This window comes from Trachymyrmex cornetzi, unplaced genomic scaffold, assembly GCF_001594075.2.
Source record: "Trachymyrmex cornetzi isolate Tcor2-1 unplaced genomic scaffold, Tcor1.1 scaffold93, whole genome shotgun sequence".
NCBI classification, from domain to species: domain Eukaryota; kingdom Metazoa; phylum Arthropoda; class Insecta; order Hymenoptera; family Formicidae; genus Trachymyrmex; species Trachymyrmex cornetzi.
Genome location: NW_017300278.1, coordinates 61,824 through 74,848, shown reverse-complemented (window position 1 = coordinate 74,848; position 13,025 = coordinate 61,824). Strand labels below are relative to the sequence as shown.

Sequence of the window (13,025 nt, the reverse complement as noted above, 5' to 3'; positions counted from 1 at the left end):
TTATAATTACAGATGGAAAGAAAGTAACGAAGTTAAGTTACAGTTACTGAAAAAAAGTAACTCTAACTGTAACTTCGTTACAAGTAACGAGTTACTTCTCATCCCTGGTATACATATATGCCATATATTATAATATGTATATCTATAACACATCACAATGTCGTTAGAAATACCCGTGACAAATTTTTTATCTTGACTTTAAATAAAATAAATCATGTAGGAAACGGCTTCTGCATTTTCTTCTTACATTTTTGTATCTGCGTTCCGTTAAGGCATATTTTCATCATTACAACGAGGTTATTAACTATGCATTATTAACATGAAATCGATATACTTTCATTAACGGTAAGTTTTCTACAATCATTCTCGCGTATTCACCATGCGAATATAAATCGCCTACTTACTACACACAAGGTCAAGGCAAACATAATTACGAGAGTAGATACATAATAGGAAACTAGTAAAATAAGTTTTCGCCCTTTTTCGCTGACAATGAGAGCGATTGTTTCGGGTAGTAAAACTGCACCGAATTTATCCAGATTGTCTACATTGAAGGAATATACATTTGCACGTGTTATAATACACGCGTTTTACTTATTAGATATTATATAAGAATCGCGATTAAAGTTGTGTGTTCGATCAGTGTAAAGTGAAAAACGTTTGATGAAGTGCGCCGCTCATTCAGTTTATGAAACAAAATGCTTAATAAAAGTGATATGAAAAAATGTCATGACAAATATAAAACGATAGATATACCTAAACCTTTGTATACTTCAAGTACAATAATAATGCAATAACAATAAAAAAAAATGCGACTAAAATAAACGTACCGATTTTTCGTCGACCTAAACCTTTCTTAACCTTCGTTAAAGATTACTTGTGTAAAAGTTATATTTTTTGTTTCTCTTTTCTTTGTTAGTATAGTCCTTGCGTGCATCTAACTAAAGTAATCATCAATTAGCCATACTACACTGTATCATACGCGCGAATCGTTTTATAATTTATTTATAAGTTTAACCTTTCGACACACGGTATATATAATGTGAAGTGATGTGTGATGGGAGAGATAAAATATAAAATATATAACCGGTATTATAGGGAAAAGATATTACACACAAATGTGTGTAAAATTTGCACCGAGTTTTAGCCGTATTCTTCAGCACAAATTAAAAATCTATACTTTCACTATACGAGAATTTAAACTTCAACATAGTTACACGAGGTTATTTAACATTGAAAATTAAAAGATTCTGCCGAGCTCAAGTTTGACAAACAGACAACGAAAGTTTGTTCTTTATTTAATTCTAGGTTCACCCTGTTTTAATCAGATCTTAACTTTGTTATCAGGATATCTAGCAAAATCATGAAAATCCCAAAGTTATTGAAAAAATGGAATCTAATCAAACTTTGCACCGAAAGGAAAATCGTTAAAAAAAATATACAAAACATTAATGTTTCATGTGGAAACCACAATCAAAGTCAAAATTATGTACATCTTTCGATTTTGTTATTCACTCTCTTGACTAATGAAAAATTTTTTATAACATTATTTATAATGAGAAATATAACTATTATATAAATATACACTATTATGCAAAATTTAAAGTTTACGACGAGAGTAGCAGAGTACATTTTTATACAATTTCTCATCGAATACTATAACCAACGTCTTGAGACGCTAGTCATGTAATCCGCGGAAAATCGAATTACACGGAAGCCTCCGCGAGCTGCAAGAGCATGCCAAACCTAATTCGTGTTTCTACTCTAATCTATGATAAAATAAAAAGGCAAGCATATGAAATAAGTTATCCCAAAGAATTTCTAGAAATGTGTGGTAGTTATTACTCTAAAATCTGCAGAAAATTTCAAAATTGTCAAAATTTTATAGATAACCGTATAAATTAAAATATTAGTCGTAAAACGTAAAATAAGTTAGTCATAAATATAAAATGAGTTAGTCGTAAACGTAAAATGAGTTAGTCGTTTTAGACAAATTGTTCAAACAAGTTAAAATTATAACATATTTTCGTTATAATTCTCGTAGCCTTACATGTGCTCAATCAATAACAAGGAGATTTGAATAAACCAGATGATATAATCTTCATGCTGCTACTATAATAGAATCAACGTAATTCAATAAAGCGTATCAAATGACATCGACTGGAACAATCGACTCATCAAAAATTTCATATATATATATATATATACATGTATAGATAAATACACACACATATACATACATATTGAAATGATTATAAAAACAGGGGGTAAAATTCATGAGTCAAAAGTATAATGACGAGAGATACGAGATTAATTGCATTCCCAACATTATGCATCAAATATACGAGAACGAGCGCGAACAGAACGGGACGCGATTTACATTTTATCTAGATTACACCATACATGCAACATTGTGTGCAACGACGGTTTATTCACGAATGGAACAACTCTGAAACGGCGTTTAACTTTTTACGCTATTTTGAAACGCTATTTAAGTATCACGCTTAGTATAACTTAGTGTGAGATTAGAAATCTGGTTTTATAATAAGTTAAGCCTACATACTTTTCGACAATTGTCGAACAAAATGAAATCGTGACTTATATATTATATTGTAAATAAATTAAATGTATTTAATTCCTTTCAATTATTACTAATATAGGTAATCTTTCAAGATTTGAAATTAGACTCAATTTATTTTATACTGATTATTTTTAACAAATATATATTCAGCAATATGCGATTTCGTACATGTATGTGCGCGCATGCGTGCGTGTATTAAGGATATTATAATTTAATTAAGATTACATTATCAAATTAAATATAAAAGTGTTCAAATTCTGTGCAAAATTTGCAAAAAAATATTTATAAAATTGATATGACACTTATAAATTAAATGTGATATGTTATTGATAATTTAATTATATATTAATAATAATTTTCTTTACATTAATCATGCCTTTATATGTAAAACAATACGGATATTGTATACGCGTTCAGAAAAGTGAAAAAAGATTATCAGAAATGTTTACAGGTTTTTTTTCAAACAAGTTAATCGGGAAATTAGAGTCTACCAAGAGATGGTTAACGAGCTTCTATGTCTTAACAGCTGAGAGTATGCGTGCAAATCCCATAATCCCAAATATAATCTGACCGCCGTCTCCATATTTATTCCACCACTCAGAACATGAATATTTTCTGTTCTCTCGGCAAGTATCGATCGATCAACGATTCCTTCATGTACAAGTGCATAGCACGTCCACAAAGACTCCCGAAAGAAGATAGTACGCAAATTTCGCATATTAGAATAAGGATAAAACAAATGTTTGTTTAAGAAAACTTGTCACAATAATAACTTTATGCGCACCAACATTTTTCGTTATTTATGAAGAATAAGTTTTATTTAAATTTTAATATATAAATATTTAATTAAAATTGCAATTTTATTAAATAATACCTTTACATATATTATATTGTATATACTTTTTTCTACTTCGAATTATAAAATTTACGTTCGCCAAAAAATGGTGCTTGCAATATTTTTTGTAATATTTATACATGTATACATTTTTAAAAAATATTTATTTTTCTTTGAGATAATAAAACAGACATAACGTGATACTGCAATCTCTCAGAAGAAAGATTTTTCCTAAATGTTATCAGTTTTAAAAGAAATACCCAGTGATACAAATGATGATCGAAACATAAAGAATGAAGAACATCAGAGATATTGAAATGAAAAAAAACGAAGTCATCCTTCATTCGTCCTTTCGCTTATGCATTTCTCTCTTTTACTTTATTGAATTCCAATATTGTCGTCTATATTCGATTTCAATGATATTTATCGGGACGATACAATATAATTGTTATTAAAAAAAACTGTATTAAAAAATTGCAACAGCAATTCAATGATATATATCGCCTGAGAAACACAGCAAACAATTACGTCAAACAATTTATAGAATGTCACAAAGTTTTAATAATACAATTTAAATATACTTAAATAAAGTTTAAAATAAAATTAGTATTGATTGTTTCAATCAATTCATAATATTGCATTAAATGCTCTTTCGCGATGAAAATACTTAATTTTTACGCAATCGTTGTAATTTATTGTCGGAAAGAAGTAATGCAGAGGATGCATGTCTGACTAAAATGGGCGATATCTACTCGCGATGCAGGCCACGTACTTATACCACGATCGTGTCACGTGCAGATTATTCATCATTTTACTTTGGAACGCCTACTCAGATTAAGTTCCAAGACTCACCGTCAATATCGATTAGTAATTCAATTAATTATCTTCTAATAACATATATTCGAGAATGGTGTAAAATTAACATGCGACGGTGAGACAGTTATAGCTTTTTGTCATCTTTAATATATCACGATAAAATTAACAAAAATAATATTGACTTACCAATATTTGGATGTTGTAGTTTTCTACATATCCGCGCCTCACGCTCGAGTTTTTGGAAATCTGTGACAAAAGAATATTTATTTAAATATGTTTAACATAATACACACACACACACACACACACACATTAAATATAAATTCAAGAGAACTAATAAAAATAATTTAGATAACGTAATTTAGATAATGCGAGTTGCTGTTTTCTCTCATTGCCGCAATTAATAATTACATTTTTGTATAAAATTATAAAAACATTCGGATATAATTTCGTGTAACGTAATGTTAATTGCGCAGATTTGCCTGAAACGTTCGATCGCCGGACATCATGATAGAATCGAATTTCGTAATAAGGTTTCTCAACGAGTTCTCCCAGAGCTAATTCACTAAGAGGCACAAGAAAATTACATTTATCGACGATAGACTCATTTTGAGGATCATTTCCCGTTACCTCCTTACGTACACTGCGGAATCGATTCCCTGTGTAATATTTGATGGCCATTCGATTAAAATAGCTCAAAATGGCATGTCCTGATATAATGAACAATATCGAAACAACATTAAAAATATATAATGATAAAATATCGAGTTTTTCTCGATTATCTCGTACTTTCCAATTTGAAAAATTTATAATATAATATATAAAATATTAATGTAATATGTAATATATTATGTAAAATAATTACATGGGATTATTATAATTAAGAATACAAATATATCGCTTCAAAATTCATGTACAATAAAAAGATTTATTTCTTATATTCATATACATATATATAATAGTATCCTTTTTTTTTTAATTTACAAATTCCCTAAATCATATAAATGCTGATCGTTTATTACAATCGTTAATCGGTTCTTCAGTGATAGCTTATACACTCTAATGGCTTAACAAATATAAAACGAGAGTTTGAAGTGTCGAAAATGACAAATGTATAAATTGTATAAGTAGCACGAAAAACACCATGCAAATTGACGAACGAACACTTAGAAGCTTCCATTCGCATTCGCGGAAAAAGTTTACTTGACAGAGTCAAATTTTCCGCTCGCAATATGCTAAAGAGTTTCACTCGCTTACGAGCTACATGGAAAGTAATCATCGACGAAGAAAAAACTGCAGAGAACACGCACACGCTTAGAAATATCGTCTAAATGAATATTTAATTTGTCTTTCTTGCCGAGTTATAACAAGCGGATTAACACCAACACTACTCAGACTTCACAATCCTACGACATCAGTTTTTTAATAAATCGATCGTAAATTTAGTAAGGAGTATGCGTGCATGGATATCCCCCCCCCCCTCGTTACTATTTTATATGTAATTTTTTCCATAAGATTTATGTAGCTAATCAACTTTTTCAGTGACTGACAGCAAACGCATTAATCGCATTGTATGTCGGATAGAATACACAATAAACCTTCTATACTTATGATTTCAACGTGTTTAGATGTAAATTAATGAAATATAAACAAATCAATATACATATAGCTATTAATATAACTTTACTTTAGTTTTATATTACTTTAGCATTAATATATTATTCTTCTTAATTTCTAAAAAAGATATATTAAACCATCAATTTAATTACTTTAATAAATTAACAAGTAAAAATCATTAAAAATATTAAAAAAATAAATTAGCAAGACCGAGAGAGAGAGAAAGAGAAATAATAGAGTTGTGTTCGATTCCATGTTCACATATGCGACTAAGGAAATATTATATATCTAAATATAAATTGCCTCAAGCTCGAGATAATGATAAATATTATATTCTTCGAATGTGTTACGCAAACAATTGTTCTCAGAAAACGTAGTACAATTGCATTCACAATAAAATACGTAAATTGGTCAACAAATTTCAGTGACACATTTCATGGCTGAGTAGAATAAAGTTGCACGTAACGTTGCATTCGGTATTGTATAGGTACAAATTGCAATTACACGTAGATAAGTCGCACGATGAATATTCGTGGATTATCTTATTTACTAACACGTTATTACCACTGAAATTTCCATTTTTTTGGTCCTCTTTAGACTTTTTACCAAATAAAAATGTTATAATTTTCGATCGTATTTAGCACAGATGTAGTCGAGCTAAACAAAATGCTTTTATAATCTCTCCTTCCGCTTATTTATTTTTCTTCCTTGACTTCCTAAAAAATCGTAATATCTTTAGATACATGACCACTGCATCTTACGTAAAAAAATCCAGTTGCATAAGAAAAAAAATTGACGTAACGTGACCTTTTGCATAATCCGCAAACTATCTCGCATTTTATACAGACGTATTTACGTAAGCACGCTTATTAACTATATCGACAACATTAATTTCTATTTACAACCAAATATAAAGAATCATCCTAATTAAATGAGTGAGAAGAGCATATAAATCTATTTTATTTCACAGATTATTTATCACTTGATATAGCAATCCACTAATCGATAACAGCCCTTGCGATCACCTTCACCTCCAACCAATAATTAACAAGATCTATATAAAAACATATACCTATAAAAAGCGATAAAAAAGACAGAGAGAGAGAGAGAGAGAGAGAGAGAGAGAGAGAGAGAGAGAGAGAAAGATTGCGCACAATGCATATATTTACGCGCGTTTACATGTACGCGTGCTGTTTGAGCGAATCATTTCCAGCAGGTTACGTATAGTAAACGGGTTCGTTAGAAAAATATATTTTTTTTATTTTTATCTCGTTATAGAGACAACTCTGTGCAGTCTATCCTTAAGCATATGTGTGTATGTATTTTTTATAGGAAATTATGCATACTGACATATAGCGACCAAGCGAAAATCTATATGTTGTAAATCATCTAGCGTATAAAAAGTTACATGTGTGAATTTTTTCTTATATATATTTTAATAAAATTAATTTCGAAGAACACAAACAATTAATCACCAAATAAAATTGTATCATTACTTATCTATTATTATAATGTAAAAGTAATTGTGGATTATTCTTACAATCGATATTTACTTTACGGAAGCTTAAGAAAGTTAATATCTCATGATTTCGAGGTACGAAACGAATGCTCGTGCAGAAAAATCACATTTCCACGCAATCAGTTTCGCTTTTCCGGCAATCATGCGTTTCACAAAGGTGTTGTCGGAAAGACGAATATCGATACGCGTCCTTAAAGCGTCTCCTAACAAAAGGGTGTCCATCATCGAAAGGTTGATCGTTTTTGTTGCAAGGCCGATTCTTAGGAAGCATCCACCCGATGTAACGCTTCCCATCCAATAGAGCACGAATGTCACGAAAGCGTCAATAATAAAAACCACCGTTATATAGTCGCGCTGGCTTACGCAAGTCGATGCAGAGAAAGGTACGAGACACCCTTGATCTATCGTGCGTGATGAGGCTACAGGGATAATGATGCATTTTTTTCTCATAATTTCCGGACAGCAATGAATATAATATCCCGTTAGAAACTTTGTAAGAAAAATAGCTTTCTTATTGACCAACAAAAAATAAAAGTTTTTTTCATTTTTTCATTACCTACAGGTTATGTTAAAATATGTCAACAATTTTGTACAGATTACTTTTCTAAAAGGGAAAGAATAGAAATATGTAGCATTGCTGTGTAACTGTGTCAGTTTTGGGGCCTGTATTGTAAGACAATTATCTTACGAAAAAGATAATCATTGCAAAATTGCAGTATTATAAAAATCATACATCTGTTCCAAGACACTTTCTAGTTTATATTTATATTAAAAAAATTTTATTTTTAGCTCTTGTTTAAGAAATATTATCAAAAAACAAAATGATACGACATTTCTCTATAAATATAAAATACAAAAAGAATTAAAACAAGATTAAGCGAAGTCAAAAATTTCTAGTGAAAGACAAATAAGGATAAAGATTAGAAAAAAGCAAGAAAACGCGAGTATTAGCGCGCATATGTCAGAAAACATGGCTCAGTCTACTCATAATTCTCTTTGTGGACCAAAGCCGCAAATTAGAAATTCAAATGATCGCGACCCCGACGAAATCCCAACCATATCGTTCGATTAATTATTCATCGCGCGAAAAGCAGCGAAAATTCCGTCGCTCAAATGAGTCTCAAATAAATTTGTCCCCTATAATAATTTTTAGATGGTAAAAAAAGATTTCGTTCAATTAAGCCATCTTTCTGCTTTTAGATAAAAATGTTCGAGCAATTCGTAATGCATCTTATTCGAATATAAATACGAATTATTAGCCTAACTTATTGTTAGATTGTCTAGAATTATTAAATTTATATGTAACATTACATTCTCTCTGTGTACGCCTTTTTATTAATTGTTCACATAAATGATCTATGACATGGTTTCTATTTTCTATTAAAACATATTTTAATTTTTACGTTATAAAATAAATGATCAACCTGAGACTGCCATTCTAGGATAAACTATAAAACAAAAGAAATTATTATTATATCTAACGTAAACAAAAATAAAAACAAAATTAAACATATCCCTAATTAAACAAAAAACTAAATTAACACAACAATAAGTATATATAATAATATTATAAATTAATATTATAAAATAAACAGTTTGTTATAGTCGCGCAGTTTATTACAAATTATTATCGTAGTGCATTTTCTATCAACCGTCATTTCTCTATGTTTGATCGCGAGTGCATGCATGAATCCACACACACACACACACATGCCAATTAATTTAGTTATACTGATTGGTTTCGTTCGCTGCGAGGACAAAGGGCTCCATAAACGAACGAATGAATAAACAATCTTGTACGTGTCCACAGGATTATATCTGAATAATTTCGCAGGGTAAAGAACGATCGCATGTGCGTTTCGACGTGCATCACGAAAGAAATGGAAAGAATTCTATCCCTCAGATCATGTCAGAGAGTATATACAAGTGCACCGTGTCATACTCGGTCGCAGTGTCTCGAAATCGGAAATGACGGGAAATGACAGTCAAGCGCGAGTCGATTCGTGAGGAAATCGGGGAATTTCTATTCCTCCTACTCCGTCACAACGATTGGTTCCTGTAGCTCGCTATTTGCTTCCCTCTCCTTTCTAGGATACGAGTTTTATTCGTTGCGCAGAGCGCGTATGCCATATTGCGGAGACCGCGGCCTCCGTTAGGTCAAGAGGTTACTGGAGCAAGGTCGTAGTCTGAGCTGATTCGCACGAGCGAACGATTCTTGTCCGAGAGGAAAGAACAAGGACGGGGTAGAGGAGGTAGAGGAAAAGAGATATAGAAAGAGAGACAGTGGGGGAGGGGGAGGGGGGGGAGGAGGAAGGAAAAGATGATAAAACAGAGAAAGATGCAGGTGAGAAGAGCAGAAGGACAAAAGGAATAGAGGGAGGATTTACTCTTTTACCCTGACACCTTTTTACCTTTTTATCACGCCTCGGCTCGGCTCGGCTCGGCTCGGCGATGCCAAAGATAGATTTATCTCGCCGCATCGTGCCCGCAGAAAATGGCTATAAATTGAACGAAGGGGGAAGGAAGCGAGGGACGGAAACGAGTACGCCAGCTCCGCGGGAGGAAATTATGCAATTCCGAGTGCTCGCGAGTCGTTCAGCGCGGCGAAGATGAGACGCGACTTTCCTTTGCGATATTCCCTCTCTCTCTTAATGCATAGGAATTGAATCTTGATCAAACGAGGCAGCGGTCTGGCCCAGAAGGGTCTGCCGAGAGCGATATATCATTACTACGCTACATTCATTGAAAAAGTTACGTTTTCATCGTGAAATCATTAAATAGTATATCATGAAAAAATGTTATAAAACGGACGGATTTTTTAAATAAAATCTATAATTCAGAAAAAAATTATTTTAAAAAAATTTTAGCAAAAAACGAAAATTAAAATGAACTTTAAATCTTAAAACTTTTTTATTTTTCCACGATAAGGTAATGTGAATTATTCGGTCTTAAGAAAAAATTTAAAAACTTTTTAAAAAATTATTGTAAGATGTTTTAAAAAAGGAAGTGAAGATAAAAACATGTTCTGTATGGATTATTTTATTAGAACTACTTGTTTAATTTTTGCACCTGTCGTTTCTGAATTCGTTTCTGAAATATGCAGAAAAGGCCGTTTTTTAATTTTCGAAACGATGTGCAACTTTATGAAAAAAAAAAAGAATAGAAAAATATTTTATATATAAAATATGGATTTGTAGGGAATAAATGAGCTTAAAAACTCATAATTTTTTTGGATCGGACAACTGATTTTCCTGAATGTAATAATAATTTGAGAAAAATTTTTTCTCCATTTTTCAAAGTCTATATCTTTAAACGACGTCTGTCAATTTGTAAAATATTTTTTATAATTCAATTCTTATTTTCTTGGTTATCAAATGATATTCAAATTTTAATTTAAGGTATTTTTCGTCTCAATACTATGATTCTTTGAGTTATCACTATTGAGAGATGTTAAAAAAATTGTGTTAAAATTTGGTGGCCTATTTTTTTGCAGATGCTTATGGTACTAACATAATTATTTGGTTGATGTGTCATTGTTATTCAACTGTTTGACTACCTGTGAATATTACATTATGCTTTCGACGGAATTTCTTTCACGATGGTTAACCGCAATGCATTTACGTGCATGTGAAACGACGATAGCGACCACATTTGCGTTGTACTCGGATTAGAATACTGTGTTAGATATTGTTCGCGTCGATGCACTGTACTCAAATGGTTCAATCGAGTAATCAAAACAATACTTCGTTAATCGTACGAACAGAATTGTTACGCGTAATTATTTTGGACGGTCATGTTCTTATTCTACGAATCATGCGTGCTTGCAAATTTATACGTTAAATTTAGTTTTGCAAGAAACTAGTAGAGAAAATAATTTTACAGAGAAAGAAATATCGTACAATTAGTAGAGATCAATTTTATAAAAATTATCTTATAAAAGAAAACAAAAAGAAGAAGGAGCATATGCTCCCCATTCAGTCGCTAATTCGCTATCTTTATATGTCATTTAATTTGTAAATAGAGGATTTTAATTCGCCTAACTTAATTATATTGTATCATGAATCGTCATCTCACCTTTTGCTGTTGCAATAAAATAAATGAAATAAAATGTAATAAAATTAATATCCTTTCTCTCTCTCTCTCTCTCTCTCTCTCTCTCCATCTCGCGTCATTCGAAAGCACTGCTTTCTTACGGATACGTGTAGCGTGAAAGCGATTGAATTTCAATAGAGGCTGATATGTATAATTTTTCGGACCAATGATCTCGCTACAAACTGGCAACTGCATTGGTCCCGTGTAGGAATGCGTTGGCAGGTTGACAACGCAACGGCGCGACGTGTCTCATGACTATTGCTTTTAGACATGTCGTACGAATTGTTATCATAAATCCACGTTCGATCATAAAAAATCGCAAAATACGCGAAATGAAAATAGCTACTCGATCAAGTTGATGGCACAAGTTTTTGACCTTCCTCGTCTATATGTATGTACATATACTTTAACGGAATCATATTTAAAGATCTTTTAAAGAATTACAAACAAAAAGAAAAAAAATTTTCATGTCTTTATTCTTGTTTCAAAATATTATAGTAATTATATAAAAAATAATAAAACACATAAAAATAAAATACTACATAGACATACATGCATTAGAATTTTCTATGGTGTTAATTTACGTAGAAAAAACAATTGACAAAGTAACAAAGAATTGCAACATTTTGACATATATTGACATATATCAAAGAGATATATGATAAATTATAAAAGATAACAGTTCTATGCACATATGTTACTGTATGTTGCACATTTTCTGCAATCGAGTAACCATGCGAGAGAAATGGCCATATAAAGATATGAAAGCAGCTCTTTTGCAATGGAAATTTACGATGACGATAGGAACGCTGTTACCTCGGAAATGTTTCAAACGTTTCTGGAAAGAACGTTCGAGAAGAAGAACCTTTCTTTTCTGTGTCTTCGACCTGTCTGTACTATATGTACGTATTTATATCATGTAAAGGAAAGCGAGTAACAGTCTTCTCTCACCATTCTAAACGAGCACATATCTTTCCCTTTTTTCAAAAAATATTTCAGATTCAAGAGTGAAACGCGTCCGAATATGATGATCACTTACCTCTAGTTGAGAGTTTTTTGGTGTTTATAATTTTTGCAGCAAACTCGTGACCGGTGCTTTTTTGCACACATCGTCGAACCACGGAGAAGGCACCTCTGAAATCATAAGAATAAATATGTTATGTTGCAATGTAATTGTTATTCGAAAAATAATAATATAAATAAATGTGTCTAACGACGTACATAGTATGGACATATTAAAGCATAATGTTATAAATAACAAACGAGTTACGATTCTCCTCGCTAATTTATTGCATGTATCGAAACTGCTCACTGAGAGAAAAGATTTTGTTATAGGGACAAATCAAGGGAAAGCAAATGTGATATTTGTTAAAAAAAACAGTCGATTTGTATATATATATAAAAGTCGTAGACGGTTGCAGGATCTGAAATCGTAAGAAATTGACTAATTCTAGTTAAGTATTCTCGCTATATTTGACTGTGCTTGATCGGTTTCCTACAACTTAAGACTCCACGATCATCTACGAATTCTATGTAAACGAGCTAAAGTCTATCCAAAAGATAGG

The 13,025-nt window shown here is 31.5% G+C and overlaps 1 protein-coding gene across 15 annotated transcripts in view; it reads right to left on the bottom strand.

The window, feature by feature from the left end:
* CaMKII (Calcium/calmodulin-dependent protein kinase II) overlaps positions 1–13,025 on the bottom strand; it is a 114,728-nt gene that overhangs the window by 67,195 nt on the left and 34,508 nt on the right. For all 15 annotated transcript variants that reach the window (XM_018520832.1, XM_018520833.1, XM_018520836.1 and 12 more), the window contains exons 2-3: positions 12,500–12,594; positions 4,419–4,478 (exon numbers count right to left, since the gene is read on the bottom strand). In XM_018520832.1, coding sequence (XP_018376334.1) covers positions 4,419–4,478; positions 12,500–12,594 — 155 coding nt within the window. The remainder of the gene's footprint in view (positions 1–4,418; positions 4,479–12,499; positions 12,595–13,025) is intronic.